General features: G+C 38.6%; 1 protein-coding gene across 1 annotated transcript in view; it reads left to right on the top strand.

Moving 5' to 3' along the window:
- Positions 1–171: 171 nt before the first annotated feature.
- The window catches only part of dpa (disc proliferation abnormal), a 40,136-nt gene continuing 16,054 nt past the window's right edge, over positions 172–24,253 (top strand). Inside the window, exons 1-11 of the mRNA XM_089254819.1 lie at positions 172–292; positions 436–512; positions 3,315–3,434; positions 11,938–12,013; positions 12,894–12,972; positions 13,082–13,297; positions 13,947–14,181; positions 14,418–14,660; positions 15,096–15,180; positions 15,933–16,079; positions 16,406–16,497. Coding sequence (XP_089110945.1) covers positions 464–512; positions 3,315–3,434; positions 11,938–12,013; positions 12,894–12,972; positions 13,082–13,297; positions 13,947–14,181; positions 14,418–14,660; positions 15,096–15,180; positions 15,933–16,079; positions 16,406–16,497 — 1,342 coding nt within the window. The 5' untranslated portion in view covers positions 172–292; positions 436–463. The remainder of the gene's footprint in view (positions 293–435; positions 513–3,314; positions 3,435–11,937; positions 12,014–12,893; positions 12,973–13,081; positions 13,298–13,946; positions 14,182–14,417; positions 14,661–15,095; positions 15,181–15,932; positions 16,080–16,405; positions 16,498–24,253) is intronic.

A 24,253-nucleotide genomic window follows, 5' to 3' on the forward strand; every position in this document is an offset into this window, starting at 1 on the left:
GAACAGTACAATATAATAATGATTACATCACTGAGCTATAAGGAAAGTTATTCTGTTAAAAGTTATTTTTTTTAAAGTTAATTTCATTGTTTCCTTATAGCTCAGTGGATTACACTGGGCTTTCGGGGATCAAGATCATTTTCTGAAAATAATAATGTCACTGAATGTCAATTTCGGTTTGGCAACGGAAGTGGCGGGATTTTCTGTGACACTTTTCCCGCGCTTTTCGTCATTCAGTGGTTGTGGGATTCACAAAGGCATTTAATTTTATGTCGGAGAATTTTTATTGAAAGTATTAAATATTTGCATTCAAATTTACCATATTACTATCAGTTTGTTAAATTCAGTGAATATATTTGTAAGAATTTCTATCTGTGCTGTTTTCAAATAACTATTATTATTGTTTGTAATGATTCAATGATATTCTTTGTTTAGATTTTGCGAATAATACTGATTTGAAAAGATGCCTACTTCGAGTAGTGAGCAAGGATCTCAAGGGAGAAAGAGGCAATGTAAGGTTTCATTTTGTATTAGAAATAAAATTTTTAGTGCAATTTAAATACATTTGTACTCTAGAATCAGTATAGTGAAAGTCCCCCCCCCCCCAGGCTGAAATCTTTAGGAAGATGGGGTGGTCGGTATAGTGTGAAAACACAAACTAAATTTGTAATTGTCCTTGGCCGGAGCTGTGTCAGTCCCAACCTTGTGTAGGCCATGATGGGGCCTCCCAGTGTTCACACTTTCCACGGCTATGGAATGAGAGGCATATTTACAGGATGGAGAGCTTAGCTGAGGGTGACAAATGTACAAAATGAGTAATGAATATTATTAAGGCCCATTTTTACACGTGTTAAGTGATTAAGTAGTTAACTAAATTTTAAGTTGTCAAGTACTTTAAAATGTATGGAGACAACCAGGGCCATTTACACTGGTTAGTAAGTGGTAAGTGCATAAGCAATTTAGTGGAATAAAGATGGTATATTTTTTTCCGGTAAGTAGATCTATGGGCATGCACCAGTGGGCATGGCCTGCCACTCCTGGAGGAGTCTTTTTGCTCTCTCGGGGGGGGGGGGAAAGGGAGAGGTATGTTTATTTTTATCTTAAGCGGGAACCTATTTATTCTCAGTTGTCTCCTTCCATTTAGCTAGAATTCTTCAGAAATATAGGATGACAAAGTGGCCAGAAAGCATAATCTTCAAGTTTATCTATCCCATGAATTTTTGTTGACTTATAGAAATGAAAACTACCTCAAAAAAACGAGCTGAAAATCAATCGATGTTGGAAATATTGAAAGCTATGAAGTATTCTGTTGACATGCTCACAAGAGTTTGAAAAAATTGAAGATTCAAAAATATCAGGTACTGGTGTGGAGGATTTACAGTCAAATCCTGTTATAACAAACTCCAAAAGACTGGAGAAATCACTTCGTTGAAATTAAATTTTGTTATAAAGGAATTCCATGTTTTCGCATTGTTCTTATGTAAACTTATCTGAAGGATTAGCAAAGTATTCATTAAAATGAGAATTTTGCTATAATGGTATTAATTAAAACAGGATTTGACTGTATTATATATTAAAAACTGTGTGGACACTGGTTTGGAATATTTCCCTCATCCAAAACGAATTTGTTGCCATCTATTGGTAAAAATATATAATCAAGTATTTAACGTCAAGAAAAGCATCTGCATTAAATTCAAATAATTTTTGTTTAATGAACCTAGAGAATTTCCTATAAACGTCAAGGAATTTCCCACGTTGACCGATTTTTCCCGCTAATGTGTGAAATTTCTCTGCTAGATGACCATGTCCCCTCCCATAATTTTACATAATTCATAATTTAACTTCAATTAATATTTAACATGTCTCTGATCACAATTTTTGTAAGTTCAGATTATCTTCATGCATTGTTGCGGAAGTTATCAGCTGTTATAAAAAACACCTCTCTGAATTCAATGTATTGAAATTACTATTATTTTCCCACGTGATGTGTCTCTCTCCCTCTGTTGGTTTGAGTAAAATATAGCATGCATGCGCCAGTTGCGCTTGCGTGTAACTTAAAATTTAGTGTGAACTACTTAATCACTTAATGTATGTAAATGAGCTTTTAGACTGGAACAAGAGAAGGGCGGCAACATGAAAAGCTTCCAGAAATTGAACAATAATTTCTAAAAAAATAAAACAGGACGAAGCCCAGCACAGCAAGCCTATTTTTTATTTATTCATCAAAATTACAGATTTTTTTTTAATCGTTCAAAAATACATTTATAATTATTTTTCTCAAATTTACTGTTACTTTTTTTATTTCCCTCGAGCGGTCCCTGGGTAGTTTACACGGAGCCCCACGGATTCTGCAGAACACTGGTTGAGAACTGCTAGACATAGGATAATGTATCATGTCTTGAAAATGACTTCTTGAAGTTTCTTTATGCATTGATACCTCGGCCAACAAAAAAAGTAAAAGTAAATTATTCAGTCTAGAATCACATTCGTTTGCCAAAATGTAATGTCACGCAATCAATTTGTTTTCAATGGAAAATTGCCGTCATTCCAGGTACTACCCAACATTAAAAAATATATTTTTAAAAGCTAAGAAGTATTATAAAAAAGCAAAAACAAACCGAAGCCCAAAAGTGATTTTTTAAATGATCTAAATGTAATAGTGTTTCACAATTACTAAAATCAACACTTAAAATTGGGTAAATGAGAATTTGCTGGAAGATGAGATACTGAAGATCTTTTTGTGTTTTGCACTATGTATACAATTCAGTTAGGTTTGTAGGTGTCCCTCATCCATTTGTGATTTGATCAGCTCATTTCTATGTCTCATACATGCTTAGAAACCTGACCATTCAGTTTGACGCCATGAGTCATGCACTGAAAACATCCAAGTCTAGGCTCCTTTTTTTTTCAATGGAGTTTCTTTTAGCTTAATCTTTCATTTGGCATAAAATACTTATTATGACAAAAAAGAAAAGTGGAGGTTCCTATGTTTTAAAAAATATTTTGAGATAGACATGAATTAATTTGGTTCGAGTGACAGTAATTCTCATAATGAGGGACATAAAAATTCAGCTCACAATGCTGCTGTGACATTATTACTATGTTTGCTGAGGCTAAACAATCACAAAAAAATTTTTTGTTAACTGAACTTTGAAAATCTGTACAAGCCGAAGTATTACTTCATTTTAGTTCTTCTACACTATTGATTTTAAATGGGCCTCAATCTTCATAAACTTTTTTTTCTAATGTATTCATTGTGTTACTTACTGCCAGTTTTCTTTTTATTGGTCACTGATACTTCTCATTCAATATAGATGTTTCCGTTATGCATGGCAGTGAAGGGGATAGACAAGAAGAACAGTCTGACCTGATGCCTCTTCCTCCGTCTTCACCACCTGATCAGCTTCTTTCGACTCCTAGTCGAAGAAGTGTTGGTAAGATTGTTTAGTTTAATATTAAAAATATAATCATGTATAGTAGCCTCTTGCTTATCTGACACATATAAGACTGGATTATTAAAATGCCCAGATTACTGGAACCCAATTGAAAAAGTCCATTTAAATAATATAAACGTCTGCTCACAGACATACAGTGACAGGTTTTCTTTGGCCAGATTATAGAGAGTCTACTGTACTATACAGTAAAACCTCGGTAAGTCGTCACTCTGGTTAAGTCGTCATTTTAGTTTGGTTTCGTCTGGCTTCCATAGATAACAAGGTTATTAAACCCTCGGTTACTCATCACTAATTTTGGTTAACTCGTCACTATGAAAAAGTTTGGGAGAGAAGAATGGATGAGTTCTATGGTTTCCTTTGAAGAAAAAGCTTAATACAACACTATTATATGTTCGAAAGTGACCATAAAAGCCTTATATACCGAAACGGAACAGCTCAAACAAAGATAGTGGCACAGAGGAAGTTCATTTTTCGACTAAAAAGACAGAAGTTCTTGAACCGCGTTAGGGTGACTATTCGAGCGAGACATAATTCTTGCAGGGGTCCCCATTAATTTAGGGCTTCAGTTTAAACAAAATATCTTTGTTGATAAACCAGATATTTCTTTTTTCCCAGTTGAGAAGGCTCTCTAATATCTGTCTTGCCCTACCCAGGGATCCCTCTAGTCAAAATTTGGCCCTGTGTTCGAAATTACTTCATATTTGTACCATGAATTACTGATAAAAAATTCAAATCACTGAAATTAAATTTGTCATGCACATATATAAAACTAATGTGCATTAAACTGTGTTGTGGAGAAATGTTAATTATTCTAACATTTGCTCTGATTAGTGTAAATCAAAGAAATATATATATATATTGCAGGGTTCCCACTCGTCCTACTTTTCCTACTTTTTGGTAAAATGCCCTACTTTCTAGTTTTTGTCCTACTTTTCTACCAAATCCTATTGACAAAATTTGTGTAGTTGATTTTAATTGAGCAGGAAATCATTGATATATTGCCAAATATTACACATGTTGAAGAATGCAATTAATGATTCTGCCAAAGCAGAAATTTTATCATTTTTAAGGTTATTTGGGAGGGGGGGGGGGTTGTATGTGGACCATTTGGTTGATTAATTTTTCATTTGCTTAATTTGAGGGTTCAACAAGTATAGTAGTCATTAAAAACATCTGTCTGAATGGGAAAAATAATTTCGCATTTATTACTTCATGGTCTTGGACAGTAACTAACATTCATCATTTAAAATTACGGTGCAAATAGGTGAAACAACAGTTTGCATTTCAAAGAAGTTGAATACATAGGCCTATTCTAGGTTTGGTGATTCTGATGCTACACAATAGCATTCAGTTGTCTTCTGTATTTTTAAGGCATGAAGAGCCATAAACAATATTTACAGTGCTCAGCAAAGAAGAAGTGCTTCATTTGTCAAGAATGATTACACTGGCATTGAACAGTAATTCTGTCGTTTGATGTTTGTGTGTCTTAGACATTGTACACACCTTTTTAACACAACAGATTATTTCATCATATTAAATTTATTCCGCTTAAAATATTGAAATATTTACACCATGACAACTAGGAGAGCATAACTGCGTGTGTGTTTTCTAGCTCTCTCTATCTTCCTTCTGCCCAGTCTGCATTGGCGACCGCCACATCACTCCCCTCCCAGTACAGTGCTTCATCACTATGCGAACCTTACTGGTGGTTTCGATTTTCGACCAGACCTAGTAGTTGGTAGTTGTTGGTACTGTCGTGGGAGGTGCATCGCCATTGCCCTGCAACAAATATGCTGGTTTGATTCGGTCGATGGATATGGCTTTTTTTATGTTGTTGATCAGAACTTTGTAAACTTTTTCTGATCTCTCCAGCACAGGATATGGTCCTTTATATGGCTGGCTGCGAGAGTTGGTCTTTGGTTGTTGTACGAACACATGTGTGCACTTGTCCAACTGTTGTGGCACGAAAATAGATTTATGACCATGATGCACGGGAGGTTGAGGACGCAGTGCAGCCATTGTTGACCTCAGTTGAGAGATGAAATCCTTACTGGCAATAGATGGTGCATTTGTGACGCTGAAAAATTCTCCCGGCAGTTTTAGAGCCGTTCCGTAGGTAAGCTCTGCTGGTGAAGATTGTAAGTCCAGCTTGAGTGAAGTGCGCAGTCCTAGAAGTACCATTGGAAGGATGTTCATCCAATTTCGTGAATCTAGACACTTCATTGCTGCTTTCAATGGCCTATGGAACGACTCAATCATGCCATTTGATTGAGGATGATACGGCATGGTTTTAAGATGTTGGCAGCCCAACAGGTGAGCCAAACTTTTGAATAGTGCCGACTTGAACTGCTGACCACGATCCGTAGTGATCCGAGCCGGACAACCAAAACGAGCTATCCAGTTCGCAAACAGTTCTCTGGCCACTGTTTCTGCTTGGATGTCTTTTATGGGGATGACCTCAGGCCATCTTGTGAATCGATCAATGATCGTCAGTAGGTATGGGAAACCATTTGAAGGTGGCAAAGGTCCTACTATGTCTACGTGAATGTGTTGGAAACGTTCATCTGGCAATTCAAAGCCTGCCAATGGACTGGATACATGTCGATGAACTTTAGATTTTTGGCACTGGACACATGTTTGTGCCCATAGGTGACAGTCGCGCTGAAGGCCAGGCCAAACAAATCGTTGCTTAATTAACTGAACTGTTTGTTTGATGCCTGGATGTGCGAGACCATGGACTGCATCGAACACTGCCCGACGATGTGGATGAGGAACGAAAGGTCGAATCGTCCCTGTAGAAGTTTCACAGAAGAGAGTAGCTGTGGTATTAGGCAGAGACAGTTTCTTTAGCTGTAAGGATGTGGATGATGATGATAGTGTTTGAGTTAAATCATCGTCCTCTAGTTGATCTGCGGCCATCTGGTTGTAATTGATGGTGGATGGACACTGGATTGCAGATATTCTTGACATGCAGTCAGCTGGTATGTTTGCACTGCCCTTGATGTGTCTGATATCTGTGCTGAATTGTCCAATGTAGTCTAGCTGCCTTTGTTGTCGAGGTGATCCCGAGTCTTGTTTCTTGGAGAAAGCGAATTCCAATTGCTTATGATCTGTATATATGGTGAATGGACGTGTCTCTAGCATGTGCCGAAAGTGCTTGGTGGATTCATATATTGCCAATAGTTCTTGATCGCAGGCTGAATAATTACGCTGCGCTGGTGAAAGTTTCTTTGAGAAGAAGGCTAATGGTTGCAAACCCTTAGAAGTAGTTTGATGCAAATCTGCCCCGATGGCGAAGTCGGACGCATCAAGCATGAGTGCTACTGTTGCATCAGGATTTGTATGTGAAAGTAGACACACATCAGCGAGAGTTTGCTTGCATTGTTGGAAAGCTGCAGCTAGTGATCAGGACCAAGTTATTAGCACTTTATCTTTCTTATTTCCGGCTCCCTTCAACAGTTTGTGTAGCGGTGCTTGAATATGGGCTGCTTTAGGCACGAAACGTCGATAAAAATTGACAATTCCCAGGAACTGCCGCAACTCTTTGACCGTTTGCGGTTGCTTGTAGTTGAGGATTTTAGACACTTTTTCAGTTAGTGGCTTGATACCCTCAGATGATACTTCGTACCCCAGGAACAAAATTTCTGACTGGCCGAATTTGCATTTGGCCACATTGACAGTAAGTCCATATTTTTGAAGCCTGTCGAACACAAGACGTAGGTGTTCTTTGTGCTCCTCTATGTTTGCACTGGCGATCAACAAGTCGTCGATATAGGCGAAGCAAATCCAGCCCTCTGAGCACTTCATGTATAAAGCGCTGAAAAGACTGTGCTGCTCCACACAGACCAAAGGGAAGGTATGAGAATTCAAAAAGACAGAAAGGTGTTATTATGGCAGTTTTCTTTACATCACCTGGATTAACTGGTATATGATGATAGGAATTCGGTTGAGAGCTCTGTAATCCCCTGTTGGTCGCCAATCGGTAGTACCTTTGGGGACCATATGTAAGGGACTAGCCCAATTGCTTTTTGAAGGACAACAGATGCCCTGTAATTAAATTCTTCCTTAGCAGCTTGGAGCTGTTGTGGATGCATCCGTCTAGCTTTCGCAAAAACGGGAGGACCATTTGTGGGAATGAAATGCAGTGTGTCATGTTTGACATCAGCGAGCCTATAATTTGGTTTCGTTATTTCGGGAAATTCTTCCAAAATAGCATGAAATTCGGTCTCCTGAGAAATGGTTTTAATATCATAGTTTGAACAAGAAAGAATTTTTCCCTGTTTTGAAATATTAGTCAATGTGTCTATCAATTTCCAATTTTTGATATCAACTACTAAGCCAAAATGGCGAAGAAAATCGGCAGTAGGTATGGGTCTGTTGACATCTGCGACGGTGAACAGCCACTTGAATGAACGTCTGAGATCAAAATTTATATTCAATAATTTTGTACCATACGTTTGAATTTTCGTGTTGTTTGCTGCTACTAATTGATAGGAAAGAGCTTTTCATTTCTTGGAAGGAGATGGAGGTATGACGCAAATATCCGATCACTATCAATTAAAAATTTCAAATTGGATGCGTGATCGAAAATGAAAAGGCGGCTACTATTGTTAGGCCCTGTGATGTCCGCTGCGTCGACCGAAGGCTTAATTAGTTTCCCTTAAACGTGCACGGTTTTGTGCTTTTGCCTGAAATTTTCTATGATAAAAACAAATTCCGTTTTAACTTTCTTAATTCTGGCTGTCGCGTTTTCGCTGCCAAGAGATAGATCGTCGTCTACGATAATATCCACCTCTTGAGCGGCTACGTTACGGCTACGACGCTCGAGCTTTTCTGCCAGGTCAGCTATTTGTTGCTCGAGACGCAAAGTGTGACTGGATTCAGTTGCGCAGATTGCTGTCTGGCTTGTGGCAGTAACCTCTGCAATTTTATCTGCCATCACGGCTAACTGAGGCAAAGTATCTGAACTGACAGCTAGGATTGTCTGAATGTTAGGAGGGAGGCGACTCAGCCAAATGTTTTTGATGAAATCTTCATTCACTTTATTCCCCCCCCCCCCCAGTTCCTTCATTCTTCTGAGAAGATATGAGGGTTTGGAGTCCCCCAACTCAATATCCTGCAAAAGAGTTTTTATTTTCTGATTTTCTGTTAAATCGAATTTGCCAATTAACCTATCCTTAAGAACGGTGAATGGATTCTGCGTTGGAGGTTGGAAAACCAAATCAGAAATATGTGTCAGAGTTTGAGAATCCAAAGCTGCCACAACATAATTGAATTTTGTTCTTTCATTCGTAACTCAAGAAATTTGGAAATTTGCTTAAATTTGAGCAAAATATAATCGTGGATTATTTGACCAAAAAGGGGGGATTTTCATCGCAACTGTAGCGATGGTTCCTTCCGGCTTTTCGTCTGCCATACTGATGGTCGGGGAAAAGGGGAGAGAGGAATACTACGCACAAATGATAGAGAGGGGCAAACGGAATAATAATGAAAAAAAAAAAAAGAAAAGGGAGAAAAACAAGGCAATAAATTTTATGGGTGGTTGGAAACTACAAGGGGCCTTTTAAGGGAAATGAGACTTACCCATCTGGCCTGTGGAAGCAGCTATGTCGTATTATATGCATAGGCGTTGCCGACGAAAGATGTTGCTTGTTTCTTTAACTGGTCACCAATTCTGTCATTTGATGTTTGTTGTTCGTTAGACATTGTACACAGCTTTTTGACACAACAGATTATTTCATCATATTAAATTTATTCCGCTTAAAATATAGAAATATTTACACCATGACGACTAGGAGAGCATAACTGCGTGTGTGTTTTCTAGCTCTCTCCATCTTCCTTCTGCCCAGTCTGCATTGGCGACCGGCACACGTTATTGGCGACCGCCACAATAAAATGTGAACAAATTCCTTTAAAAAATTATGGACAACGCTGTAAAACTATCTGGTTCACCTTGCCTTATTTATATCGGATCTTGTAATCTACACATTTTGCACACTGTGCTTTTGAAAGTGGTCTCGAAGGAGCGTCATTCTTAAAAAACTTATGTATTCAAAATTTGCTGTGCATTGTCGAAGAGAGTCTGCAAGCTCTGCACTTTGGAAGACTCCAAAAAAAAAATGTAATATAGTTATATGAGGAGAGACAGCAAAGAATTATCTGCGGTTGCTAGTGCACTGTTTTGGCCAAAAATTGGTTTTGTAACCAAGTCATTTATCATTTTGCTTTGGCTTGAGTCAATCTTATAGGAAACTGAAATAGTGCTATGAAAAAAAAAGTTAGTTGAAAATTAAATTTTTTTTTAATTTGAAATTTTTTTTTTTTTAAATAATTTTATTTGAGGGGTTTTTTTTTTCATTATGCTATGATTATGTTGTCTAAAGGGGTTACCCTCCCCCATCCTACTTTTTAGTCCTGCGTTTTCCTACTTTTTCTCATTTCTTGAGTGGGAGCCCTGATATTGGTAAAAATCGTAAATTTACCAGTGTATTTAACTATTATACGGTGAGTTGAGTACAAAACGCTTAAAAAATTCAAAAATTTGTTTTATGTCTTTTATTGTCTATAAAGTTTTTCTAATATTGTAGTTTTAATTCATATTTTGATAAATTGTTCATTATTTTAAATTTATAATAATATTTTTTAAATTTATAATAATATTTTTTAAATTTATAATAATATTTTTTAAATTTATAATAATATTTTTTAAATTTATAAACACTGAAACTGACGGCACTCCATTCAAGTCGTCACTCTGCTTAAACCGTCATAATTTGTGGATAACTTGAGTGACAACTAATTGATGTTTTACTGTAATTTTTCTTGCACATGATCAGCAAATCATCATCGAAAAAACATCTAAGTTCTTATTATAGACATTTATTTTCATTATGTGCAGTTTACATTTTTCCAGAGTTGTAATATTATAAAATGTTTTGAAAAATTAACTTGTTAAAAATAATTTCTTATATATACACTGAAGAGCCGTAAAAACTAGTAACCTGCCTAATATTGTGTAGGGCCCCCGCGAGCCGCAACATGACGTGGCATGGACTCGACTAATGTCTGAAGTAGTGCTGGAGGTAATTGACACCATTTATCCTGCAGGGCTGTCCATAAATCCGTAGGAGTGAGAGGGGGGTGGAGTTCTCTTCTGAACAGCACGTTGCAAGGCATCCTAGATATGTTTAATAATATTCATGTCTGGAAATTTAGGTGGCCAGCAGAAGTGTCTAAAGTCAGAAGAGTGTTCCTGGAGCCACTTTGTAGCAATTCTGGACGTGTGGGTTGTCGCATTGTCCTGCTGAAATTGTCCAAGTCCGTCGGAATGCACAATGGACATGAATGGGTGCAGGTGATCAGACAGGATGCTTACGTACCTGTCAGAGTCGTATCTAGACGTATCAGGAGTCCCATATCACGCCAACTGCACACGCCCCATACCATCACAGAGCCTCCACCAGCTTGAACAGTCCCCTGTTGACATGTAGGGTCCATGGATTTATGAGGTTGTCTCCATACCCGTACACTTCCATCAGCTCGAAGCAATTGGAACCGAGACTCGTCAGACCAGGCAACGTGTTTCCAGTCCTCAACAGTCCAATGTCGGTCTTGTCGGGCCCAGGTGAGGCATAAAGCTATGTGTCGTGCAGTCATCAAGGGTACACGAGTGGGCCTTCGGCTCCGAAAGCCCATATCGATGATGTTTCGTTGAATGGTTCGCACGCTGACACTTGTTGATGGTCCATCATTGAAATCTGCAGCAATTTGCGGAAGAGTTGCACGTCTGTCACGTTTAATGATTCTCGTCAGTCGTCGTTGGTCCCGTTCTTGCATGATCTTTTTCCGGCTGCAGCGATGTCGTAGATTTAATTTTTTACCGGATTCCTGATATTCACGGTACACTCGCGAAATGACTGTACGTGAAAATCCAAATTTCATCGCTACCTCGGAGATGCTATGTCCCATCTCTCGTGCGCCGACTATAACACCACTTTCAAACTCACTTAAATCTCGATAACCTGCCATTGTAGCAGCAGTAACTGATCTAACGACTATGCCAGACACTTGTTGTAGACGCTGGCATAGTCGTTAGATCTATGCCAGACGCTGTGGCGTCGTACTCTGATTGGTTCCATATCTCTCTATTTGCATACGCAAGCTTGTACCAGTTTTTTTTTGGCTCTTCAGTTTATATTATACCTATAACATAAGTTATGTATATAGATGAGAAAAGGAAAATCAATTTTTTTTCCTTACCAAAATCCAGCCAATCCTCTTATATTTATGGTCTAATATTTTGTTATCAGTGAATGGAATTTACTTATGCAGATTATATTATAACATTTTTTTCCCCCTTTGAAGTGGCAAAGTTTGCATCTGTAGATTATATGCTACCATGTTTCATACATAAGAAATTACTGTAATAACTTGATTATGTTTTGCACGTTTTCTCTGAATCTGAATTCCAGATTTTTTTCAGCATTTAGTGAGATGGATTTGAGTTCACCTTTGCATTATGGGCCACCGAGCTCTCAGGGTACTACACATTCAGCTACGTAAGTATGATACCTTATTAAGTTTTCTGCTTTTTTACTTTTTAAAAACTTTACATGTATCAATGAGTAGATACAGTTGATCCTATGCAAGAAGTTCTCACTTGACACGTTTTCTTATTTAACTCTTTAAACAGCATAGCAGAAACCACCAAGCCCTCTATAAAGTGGTGTATATATATTTAATTAACTAGGCTTTCTTTGAATTCCCAGCAGGTGTAAAGTAAGGGGGTATGGGGGAAAAAGTGTTCCCTTGAGAAATCAATTTTACGTGAGAAAACAATTTGGGCGTGTTGATGCTGAAATAAGAGGTCTTTGGGGAGGGGGGATATCTCATCAATGACATTTAAAGAGTTAAGAAATTCTTATTTTCAGAGCCTTAACTTTCCCCTATTTAAAACACTTTCCTTCCTTGAGAACAAACGGGGGGGGGGGGGGGGGCAAACATTTTTAAGAATGTTGCAGGAACAAAGCTTGTAATCCATTCTTCTTACTTATGAGAAAGTGATGCAAAGCAAGCAGACAAAAGAGGCAAATACAGGCTTTGTTTCCACTACATAAGACTTTTTTAAAAATGTTTGTCACCTGTGAAACGAAATGTTCAAAGACAGTGCTTTCTATCACATCAGTCTAACAACCTGGAAGCTATGAATTTTTCATTCTGCTGTAGTCATATATGTTTTGTATAGTTTTTTTAACACTCAGAACCAGAATAGTTTTTCATTGTTTTCATAGGCCTCCAAAGAAATTTGGCTGACGCCTAATTTTTTAATTCAATTTATCAAGCCCTGGTCTACAGAAAAAAAAACTTACTATTTCACATTCTTTTTTATATACTGTTGTGTGAGATATGTCAAAGATAGCTCTTGTGTTCTTCCCGCAGACGTACCCCTATTCGCCAAAGACCAGATGTAAGAAGTGAGCGAAGAGTTCGACAAGTAGCATTTGGCAGTAATGAAGGGGTAATTTTAAAATTACATTATATTAGTCACACCTTAGAAATTCTCACAAATTTTTATTACTATTTATTTAATCTTTCTGTGATAAACTTATTATTCTTGTTTATTTTAGGATCCAGTTACTGAACCACAGTCTGTTGCACCTGGTACCAGTGAATCAATGAGTGGACCTCAGTTAGTAATATGGGGAACAGATGTGGTTGTCAGCCAATGCAAAGAAAAGTTCAAGGCTTTCATTCATCAGTATAGAGAGGATCATCTTGAAATGGATGAAATGATGGAAGGCGTTGATTATGACCAGCCATTCTATGTCCAGAAGTTAAGAGAGGTAATTGTTTCTTCCCCCTTCGTGACAACTTTTTACTATCATCTGTTTGCACATTTTACTTCAGCTTAAAATTGTATTCCACCAATGTCAAAAGTGTACAATACAGTAAAATCCCTCGTAATAGTCTCTCCTCTTTTACGGCCAAATAATAATTTTCTTTGTGATAAAAGTATGCATTTCAAACACCCGGTTTTAATGTCACCCCACTGTCATGGACAATTCTTTTTTTTTTTGGGGGGGGGGGTCTTCTCCACAAGGAGTTTACTGTAATAGTGCAATTTATGTCGTCTTAAATATGTTTTTTTTTTTTTTTTAAATTGTTGTAATATATCTCAATGGTAGACTAAGGATGCCACCAGAGAAGCACGGGGGAATAGTTAATTTGTTTTTTCTCAGCAAAGGGTGGGGGAGGTGGAGTATTTTATACCTTTGGTTGCTGGACTGGAGCTTTAGATATGAAATTTAGTTTTCTGAATTAATACTGGAGTGCTCATCCTCGTGCTAGGAAAAACTGTCTCTCCACTGTTTTTAAATGTGCAAATAGATTCATTAATTGTTGATATTGTTCTGAAGAAAAAAGAGAAATATTGTTTTATTATTTATATGTATTCATTAGCTTCGCTTATAATTTTATGACTTTTTTTGATAGATTTATATTCTGGGAGAGCCCTTCCTTAATGTGAGTTGTGCTCACCTCCAGAATTTTGATCCTGAGTTGTATCGACAGCTCGTAAATTATCCTCAAGAAGTCATTCCTGTCATGGATATTGGGGTCAATGAAGTATACTTTGAGTTGTATCCTGACAGCCAACTCCCTCATCAAGTACAAGTTCGTCCTTACAATGCAGAAATGACTAGAAACTTGCGTTCTTTGAATCCTGAAGGTTAGTATTTTGTGCAGTCCTGCCAGTTGTAACAATGCATTTATATAGGGTAGATATCGTACTGTATAATATGGCCTTTCCATATTGCACATCATTAATGTGCTAAAGTTGTAACAGGAGTGTTCTGAGCTGTCTATAGCTTTCTGATGATGTAGTCAAGATCATAGACATATTACAGAACATGCCAAAAATAGAATTTTATATGTTCTAAATAAAGCTCAATATATTTTTTGCAGATATTGATCAACTTGTAACCATAAGTGGGATGGTAATTCGTAGCTCCAATCTCATACCAGAAATGCGAGAAGCTTTCTTTTTATGCACCATATGTAACAACAGTACCACTTCGGAATTGGACCGTGGTCGTATACCTGAGCCCGTTCTATGTTCCAGATGCAATACCAAGTATACCTATGCCCTGATTCACAATCGCTCCATGTTCTCAGATAAACAAATGGTGAAACTCCAAGAATCACCAGGTAAAGTTTTAGTTGTTATGGATATATTGTGTGGGTGTCAAACTTAATCTTTGAAAATATTTCTATGTGTTATGAACAGGTCCGCAATTAGAAAGGAAAGTTTACTCTTGTCGCTCAGGTCCACTGTACATTTTGGTGGCCCCATCTGTAATTTTGAATGTAAAAATTAAACTCTGCTCCCTCTGATCCATTCCCTTTGACACCAGACCAGTCTGTTCTTCCCTAGTTGCAGCCCTGGTGCCCAGGAAGATTAAATTTGTTAACTATGAATGAATATTTTTCCAAGGAGGTAAACATCCACTCAGCAACCTTTTCTCTTATTTTGAATTCAAAGATGTTGAGCTATTTTTATTATATCATTTTGGTATTGCTTTCCATGTCTTTTCTCTCTTGGTTTGATTTATGGTAAGTTTTTATGTTTTGAAATACTCATAGATGAGATGCCACCTGGCCAGACTCCTCATACTGTCATTTTATATGCCCACAACAATCTCGTGGATTCTGTACAGCCTGGTGATAGGTGAGTTCTTTAATTTCAGAACTCTTCCATGAATTACAAATTCTCTTTGCATCTTTTTTATTAAAATTTTTCTTGATTCAAATTTTTCTGCATTCAAACTTTTTCATCGAGTTATCATTGGGTTTTCTATCTAATATAGTGTGTCCCAAAGTGAGCAATAGCCCCTTGGAGGGTGATGGAATAGTCCACGGGAGGCGATGATAGAAGCTACAGATTTTAACATAGGATCCTATGGGTTCACGTGAATTGGGGGGGGGGGGTGAGGGAAAAAATTTCTAAAGAGGTGGACGATGAAATGAAAAATTTGGGAACCCATGATCTAATATGCTAGTGCAGTGTTTCTCAACCTGTGGTTCATGGACCCCTGGGGGGGCTGTGAGTACTTTGTAAGGGATCTGCGGTATCATTACCATTTACTTCTATTGCAGGAACGATGCATTTTATGCTGTGAAATTGTAATTTTTCAATTTTTTATGATATGCAAATTTGAAAAAAACAATACATTTTTGATTTTATGGAAGGGGGGTATAAATTTTCTGATGCTACAGGTGGGGGGGGGGGCACAGACTATGAATCGGTTCCATGGGGGAGCCATGACATCAAAAAGGTTAGGAAATACTGTGTTAGAGGAACACATAAGTAAATATTCATTTTATGTTTAAAATACCCAATATTTTCCTAATAGACTTTAACTTCAAGCAAATAAACCTGTTACAATCATTGATTTCAGTATTCGTCTTCATTAATTACAGAGTTTCTGTGACTGGGATCTTTAGAGCAGTCCCAGCAAGAGTCAATCCCAAGCAGCGTAACCTTAAGACAGTGTACCGTACTCATGTTGATGTTCTTCACTTCCGTAAAGTGGATACAAAAAGGTTGCATGAAGATACTGAAGAAGGGTGAGTTCTTAATTATTATTATTTCTAATTTCATTTCAGTTTTGTTTTGAATATTATGGTGTCATTTTAATATTGAAGCATCATAATGAATCTGAAAATTATGTACGCCTATCCTTTTTTGTTTTCCAGCCTTGCAAATAATTTCAATGATAATTCAGTATAACGGCAAATTTCAATATCTTAAAGTTATCAAGATTTGATTTATGGAAAATATTTTTACATAGCAGGGTAGAATTACTTTGAGATATAAATAATTTGAGTGAAAGAAGTTGTATTTGTGGAAATGTGAATTGTACGTTGTATTATTACTCTTTTATTTTACATAGCACTGATATGCATTTCACTCCTGAGCGAATAGAGAAGCTCAAGGAACTTTCCAAATTACCTGACATCTATGAGCGTCTTGCAAGAGCTTTGGGTATGCTTCTTTGCTGGTATTTGAGTGATTTGTTGTTATTACAATTAACAGGGCTCGGCACGGGTCACTTTTTTCCCTAAAAGTCACTTTTTTAGAAGCTGGTCACTTTTATTACCTATTTTCGGGCCCAGGTCACTTTTTCCACTTTTTTTAGCAAGAAAACCTAAGTCTCGCGCTCTTTTCCGCTGTCAGTGTTTTTCTTTTCTTCAAGGAGGAACTTTACCGGTTCAAGGTCGCTAATTTTCTCCCTCCCTTCATTGAACTACGATCGTACAAGGAACCCCTATATATATATGAAGGCGTCTTTATCTTCCCGGGAGCATACCGTGTGACGTCAGCATAACTTGATTTCAAGGCGCTTGGAAAGAAAGCTCCTTATACTTGTAGTTAAAGAGTCGTCATTTTATGGAAAAGCCGGTCGGAAAAAAATAGCGTAAAAGGCTTATTTACAACAAAGAATTTTTTCCCCTCCTCTACTACCATTCTTTCTTATTTCCCCACTCATTCTTTCATTTTCATCTTATTTTAAAATTGATCCTTTATTTTATTTGTTTTAAAAAGTTTTAGTCCTAAGGGCCGAATTCCTTTCTTGGAGCATCGAGCAAGTTACATTTGTCGTTTGTTCTATCGTTACTTTTATTAATTTTTTTTAATATTTGAAATGACGATTTAAAGGCTCATTTACATTGAGCGAGTTTATAAAGAGAGCCCGTGCAGAAACTAACTTACGCGCAGCGGGAGAATACCAAAGCGCGCCTATTAAAGATGCGTACTATTAATACGTATTAAGCGTATTATTAGTACGCTTTGGAGAATTGAATTTCACTTGTAGCTGGCCAACGTTAAAGAAGCTCGCAAGTATTTTGAATTTACTTACAATAAAAAAAAAATCATCCGACTGAAAAACGCGATCTATCTAGAAATAAAATTCGTACTATTTTTCTAACTGGATTTAAATCTCAGCAAGAAACCGTAGCCCCAGATATGATCGAAAGGAGAACTATTTATGAAAAGATCACAGAATCCTGCAATTCAACGTTTATGGAAGGATGACGTCACTCTCCGCTACCATACTGTAACGTATCGGGATCCGGTCCCTCTACGTTAATGGTGGTCTTGTCGTTATGTGGGAAATTCCTTCTTATTTTAGACCCCAGGGACCTCTCAGTTACCGGAAACCACCCGAGGACCCACTGGCGAACCGGTAAGGGCCAGAGTGTTCGATTAGTTCGGCAGTCGGCGGGTGGGGTCTTTCGGCTGTCGAACGAGAACGGGCCAGAGGTCGGGCTACTGATGTCCCACATAAATTAATTCCCCTCATGACGACGATGCCGCTATTTTCGTGGAGGGGTTTGATCCAATATATGTATAGTTGGGCGAGGCTTAGCCCAGTTTAAATTATTTTTATCGAAGAACTTCCCGGGGGAGTTGTTGCAAGTCTCGTTGTGCGGATACGAAAATAGTGTTGTACTCACTTATTTTCGGCGGGGGGCTGCAGACCTCCGTCGGAACAATTCATTTCATATTGTTATGTTGGTAATGTTTACATAATCGGGAGAGTCTGATCAGCTCTCCGGATTATGTCATGTTGCCAGATTCCAATGTAATTAAATTGTAATGTTTATAATAGTGACGCATGAGTATGCAAATTCGATAATTTTGTTGAGGCGAAAAGGCCATGCGAGGACATGTGGTCCCAAACTTCTTGTAAAAGGGGAGTATAAATTCCTCCCTCTTTGTCTCTCACATTGCGTTCGTCTAATCTTGTTCTGTTCAACTGAAGCCCTCTAGTAGGACGGTTCACCGTCTTACTACCGTATCTATTGGCCTTAGGCTGAATTGTTAAAATGCAATAATCTACATTATTTGAATCCGTTTTCCGGCAGGTCCGGAATCAAAATATAAAACAATCTTCACAGTCAAAGTTCTTCATTGCTGATCGAGGTGGTCCGGCCCTCAACCGAGAGGCCCCCGGAGCTGATCAAGGTGGTTCGGCCCTCAACCGAGAGGCCCCCTGGAGCTGATCAAGGTGGTTCGGCCCTCAACCAAGAGGCCCCCCGGAGCTGAGCAAGGTGGTCCGGCCCTCAACCGAGAGGCCCCCAGGAACTGATCAAGGTGTTCCGGTTCTCAACTGAGAAAACTCCTCTGGTATTTACGGAAAGGCTAACAACATCGGATGTCCGATCGCTGCACAGGTTGACTGTTGTTGATCATCAATTGGTGAGCCAGTATCTTTACTGCTAACGTCGAATAGAGGGCTCCAAGATATACTAATCCATTGTTAAAATTAACTAACCCATATAATTGAATAAATAATAATATTTCATGCGAAAGTTTGTTTCTAATCATTTTCCACTTGTCGTTTGCCACTTTATTGCTGGATATTTCGAACCGGGCAAGTAACTCCCATAAGGGACGTTGCAATTTTGGGGGCTCGACCGGTTCTCAGTAAGTGTGGCAAACCGCGGGTGGAAAGTACTTTCGCTAAAAAAAATTTTTTTTGATATTTAACATTGATTTTAGAGATGAATTCTAATAATCATAGTACGCCTAGAAATTTAGGTGATGATGTTCGTGTACAAATTGAACCGGAACCAAGTGGTTCACAATCGAATAATGGTTCACAAATGAACTTTACTTATCCAACAATGTCAAATCCTTATAACGAGACGCATGTAATACTTCCCCCGGCATTACCTTTAAATCCCGCAAATGCTTTGGTTCCATTGACCCAACGCAGTGTTGGTAGTCTTATATTTTCGGGTAGTGGAGAAGACGTTAGAAGCTTTTTATTAAAATGTGAATCGTATTTTAATCTTTACAGTGTTCCTAATAAGATCGAGTTAGTTGTAAGCACGTTTGAAGGTCGTGCTCAGGCCTGGTGGCAAACGATAGGCAGGCACGAATGGGAAAAATGGGGCCCCCATAAATCGTGGGAAAGTTTCAAGGGCTTGTTATTACAAACCTTTTCAAGGTATCATACCAGGGTTGAATTAGCTCGTGCTTTATTCTCTGAAAAGTTTTCGACGGGCTCGTACCTTGATTTCGTATTACATAAGTTAGATCTTTTTCAGTCGTTCGATTTAACCGTTCCGGAGTCGGACAAAATTGAACTTATAATGTCACAATTACCCTATAATGTGAGAACATTTTTGGAAGTTAGGAAGCTTAATTCTTTGCAACAATTATTTGTAATGTTAGATCAATTTCTTGCAACGCGTGAAAATGTTCAAATTGAATCTCGTAAAAATTTTGAATCTTGTGAAAATTGTGTTGAGAAATTTCAACCTGAAGTTAGAAAAAATTGTGTGGGACCTACACAAAATGTAGTACAACCTTCAAGACGGCCTTTTAGGACAAATAAATTTTTTCGACAAGTTACCTGTTTTGGTTGTGGTCAAATCGGCCATATTGTAAAAAATTGTAAATCAAATGGGAATCAGGGAAACTAGACCTGGGATACATGAGAAGGGGTAGTGTATCCATGGGTAAAAAGACCCCTAGTAAAAAATTTAGTTTTCTTAATCCAGTTGTGAGAGTTAACAACAAGATTTTGACAGCAAAAATTGATACCGGTGCCGATTGTTCAGCGATCAGTTTCGATCTGGCTCGGCAGGTTGGTTCACCCACTAATCAAGTTAGACCCTATCACGGTGATAGATTTCAGTTGGCATCCGGTGAGTACTGTCAGCCTGTGGGGATTCTTCGGGCCCAAGTGGAGATACGAAACAGTGTCGTGCACACAGATCTGATAGTGCTCGCCAGGGTCCCATTTGGGATCTTGATCGGCAGTGATATTTTGAGTAAAACTGAAATTATAGTTGACTTCAAAAACTTTGAACTTAAAGGAGGATTGTTGTCGTATAAAGGAGATGTCGATCAGGTAAAAATGCAAAATTTAGTAAGTAAATCGGAATTTGATTCCGATCAGAAAAAAAGGTTGTTTGAATTGTTAAAACAATTTCCGAATTTGTTCAGAAACACTCCCGGTAGAACTCACGTTGCTGAGCATAAGATCGTGACTGACGGAAAACCGGTTTTTCGATCCCCTTTTTCTCTTCCGCGATGGAAAAAACAATTAGTAGAAGAGCAGGTGCAACAGATGCTCTGTGATGACGTCATTGAGCCTGCCTCCACAAACTGGGCTTCCCCGTGTTTTTTAATCAAAAAGAAAACTGGTGATTGGCGATTTGTCGTCGACTATAAAAAGGTGAATAAAATTACGGCACCCGATCGGTACCCTTTGCCTTTCATCGATCAAATTCTACAACGAGTGGGTGACGCACGATTCGTCTCTACGTTCGATCTGGCCTCAGGGTATTGGCAAGTTCCAGTGCGGCTAGAGGATCGGGACAAAACGGCATTCATAACCGATTCTGGAATGTACCGATTTAAGGTAATGCCCTTTGGACTCAACAATGCCCCGGCCACGTTCCAACGCATGATGACTACAATCCTGGGCCACTTAGTCGGTAAGTGTGCCGATTTTTATTTGGATGACATTGTCGTTTACAGTTCGAATTTTGAGGAACATTTACAAAACTTGAAAACAGTATTTTCGTGTTTGGAAAAAGCAGGCTTAACTCTTAAGCCAGACAAATGTAATCTCTATAAAAAAAATTTGGAATATCTAGGTCTCTGTTTGACCAAAGAAGGATGGCACGTAAAACAGGACCAAACCGACGCCATTTTGAGTTTTTCTAGGCCTAAAACAGTAAAACAGGTGCAACGTTTTCTGGGACTCTGCGGGTGGTACCGGCAATTTGTTCCCCATTTTGGTGATGTCGCTAACCCCCTTTACGGCCTGACAAAAAAAGGGCAAAGGTTCAAATGGGACAAAATACACCAACAGGCGTTCGAAAAATTGAAACATCTCTTGTCTTGTGCTCCCGTTCTAACCACAAGAAAAAAAGATTGTGCCTTAAAAATTTACACAGATGCCTCAGGAATTGGGCTTGGAGCCATTTTGCAGCAAGTTGAGCCTGACGGGGAAAAGCCGTTAGCCTATGCCAGTCGTACCTTGAATTCAGCAGAAAAAAATTATTCGGTAACAGAACAGGAGGGACTCGCTGTTATATGGGCGTGTAATAAATTTCGAGCCTGGTTTTCAGGAGAACCTGTTACTATAGTAACGGATCACAGGGCAGTCGCCTGGTATTTTGAGGCTAAACAATTGAAGGGGAGGTTAAGCCGATGGGCTCAATTACTACAGGAATATCCTTTAAAGTTTGAATATAGAAAAGGTTCGACCATGCAGGCCCCTGATGCCCTGTCCAGAATGCCCGCTGTTGTCACCACTGAAACTGATTTCGAGGAAAAAATTGATAATAAATTATATTTGTTCTCGTTTTTGGATTTACCTGAGTTAATTGTTCAACAGAAAAAAAATTACCAAGATATTATACAGTATTTTAATGATAAATCTGTCGGAAGACAAAAAATTGATGAAAAAATTGAAAAGTATTACCTTTTCGAAAATCAAAAATTGTTTTTTAGATTCAGGAATAAAAAATTGCTAGTAATTCCTCCACCATGTAGAGAGAAATTTTTGACTGAAATGCACATGCATCCCATTTCAGGTCACATGGGAGTCAATAAAACTCTTCAGCGATGCCGACAACGCGCGTTCTGGCCCGGTATGCGTAAAGATATAAAAAAATTTGTCCTGTCCTGTAAAAAATGCCAAACATGCAAATTCGACAATACGAGGCGATGGGGAGGCATGGTGTCAACCTCTGTTGATCATCCAGGAGAAATGGTTGGGATTGACACCATGGGTCCCTTTCCCGTTTCTTCCAGAGGGAACGTGCATCTGTTAGTCGTCGTCGATTATTTCACAAAGTGGGTAGAGTTATTTCCACTAAGACGAATTACGACAAGTGCAGTTGCTAAAAAGTTTGTTCATGAGTACTGTATGAGATATGGCTTTCCAAAAAGATTAGTTTCCGATAATGGTTCTTGTTTTATATCAAACCTTATGAGGGAAACTTGTAAAGTTCTCCAGGTCAAGCAAAGGTTCACAACCCCCTATCATCCTCAATCAAACCTTACCGAGAGATTTAATAAGACAATTAAACAGATGATCTCCTGTTATGTTGGTGATAAACATAAAGACTGGGACAAAAATTTAACCTTTTTTGGTCTTGCTATTAGGTCGGTTCCCTCGGAAACTACGGGTCAGTCGCCAGCTAAATTGTTTCTTGGTAGAGAATTAGTTTTACCATTTGACTGGGCTATGGACATACCGGTTTGGGAAAGGGTGAGTTTGCCCGAAAACTTACTTAAGCAAGTTAAGGAAAATGTCAAAAAACAACAAAGGAGACAAAAAAGATATTATGACAAAAAAAGATTATTGCACACCTTTAATCAGGATGATTTGGTATTAAGGAGAACGCATTTCCGTTCTAGTGCGCAAGGCAATGTTATGGCGAAGTTGAAACCACGATGGGACGGCCCGTGTAGAGTCCTGGAAAAAATTTCACCTATTGTCTACCTGATAGTGGATTTATCCAATGATAATGTCTATAAAGTCAATGCTTGTGACTTGAAAAAATTCGTTAGTAGTGACCAAATCGTTCTTGAGCCTGTCCCGCAGTCACCTGAGAGTAGAGAGGTCCTTGTACAACACACTTCCAGTAATCCGAGTCGACATCATGTTTCACAAACGCCCTTAAATAGTGCTAATTGCACTAACTCTAGTACGTCCTTTAACCGGCAAAATCCCGAGGAGGACACCACTCCTAAGATGGTGAAAACGAATTTCATTAAATCTTCCGTAGGTTACTCTAAGTTTTTGGTTCCGATTCAGAGAGGGTGGCAAAGGGTTCTCGTTAAGAGGAAAAAAGAACCTCGTATTGACGTCTATTATTACTCTCCCGAAGGGACAAAATTCAGAAGCAGTGTTGAAATTTCGCGATACTTACAAAATCGGGATACTGATTTGGCTGTCGATAACTTTTCCTTTAGTGGGAAGTTTAATATACCAGGTGATATGTTAACATAGTTTTTGCAAGTATTTCTGTAAATTAACTTTTTTTAACCTATAGAATTTTTTTTTTTGGGAAAAATTCTTCCGTGGTGAGGGGGAATGTAACGTATCGGGATCCGGTCCCTCTACGTTAATGGTGGTCTTGTCGTTATGTGGGAAATTCCTTCTTATTTTAGACCCCAGGGACCTCTCAGTTACCGGAAACCACCCGAGGACCCACTGGCGAACCGGTAAGGGCCAGAGTGTTCGATTAGTTCGGCAGTCGGCGGGTGGGGTCTTTCGGCTGTCGAACGAGAACGGGCCAGAGGTCGGGCTACTGATGTCCCACATAAATTAATTCCCCTCATGACGACGATGCCGCTATTTTCGTGGAGGGGTTTGATCCAATATATGTATAGTTGGGCGAGGCTTAGCCCAGTTTAAATTATTTTTATCGAAGAACTTCCCGGGGGAGTTGTTGCAAGTCTCGTTGTGCGGATACGAAAATAGTGTTGTACTCACTTATTTTCGGCGGGGGGCTGCAGACCTCCGTCGGAACAATTCATTTCATATTGTTATGTTGGTAATGTTTACATAATCGGGAGAGTCTGATCAGCTCTCCGGATTATGTCATGTTGCCAGATTCCAATGTAATTAAATTGTAATGTTTATAATAGTGACGCATGAGTATGCAAATTCGATAATTTTGTTGAGGCGAAAAGGCCATGCGAGGACATGTGGTCCCAAACTTCTTGTAAAAGGGGAGTATAAATTCCTCCCTCTTTGTCT

Source organism: Pholcus phalangioides, unplaced genomic scaffold (genome assembly GCF_987345545.1).
Source record: "Pholcus phalangioides strain wild (caught in Gottingen) unplaced genomic scaffold, Ppha-v1.0 ptg000042l_1, whole genome shotgun sequence".
NCBI lineage: Eukaryota > Metazoa > Arthropoda > Arachnida > Araneae > Pholcidae > Pholcus > Pholcus phalangioides.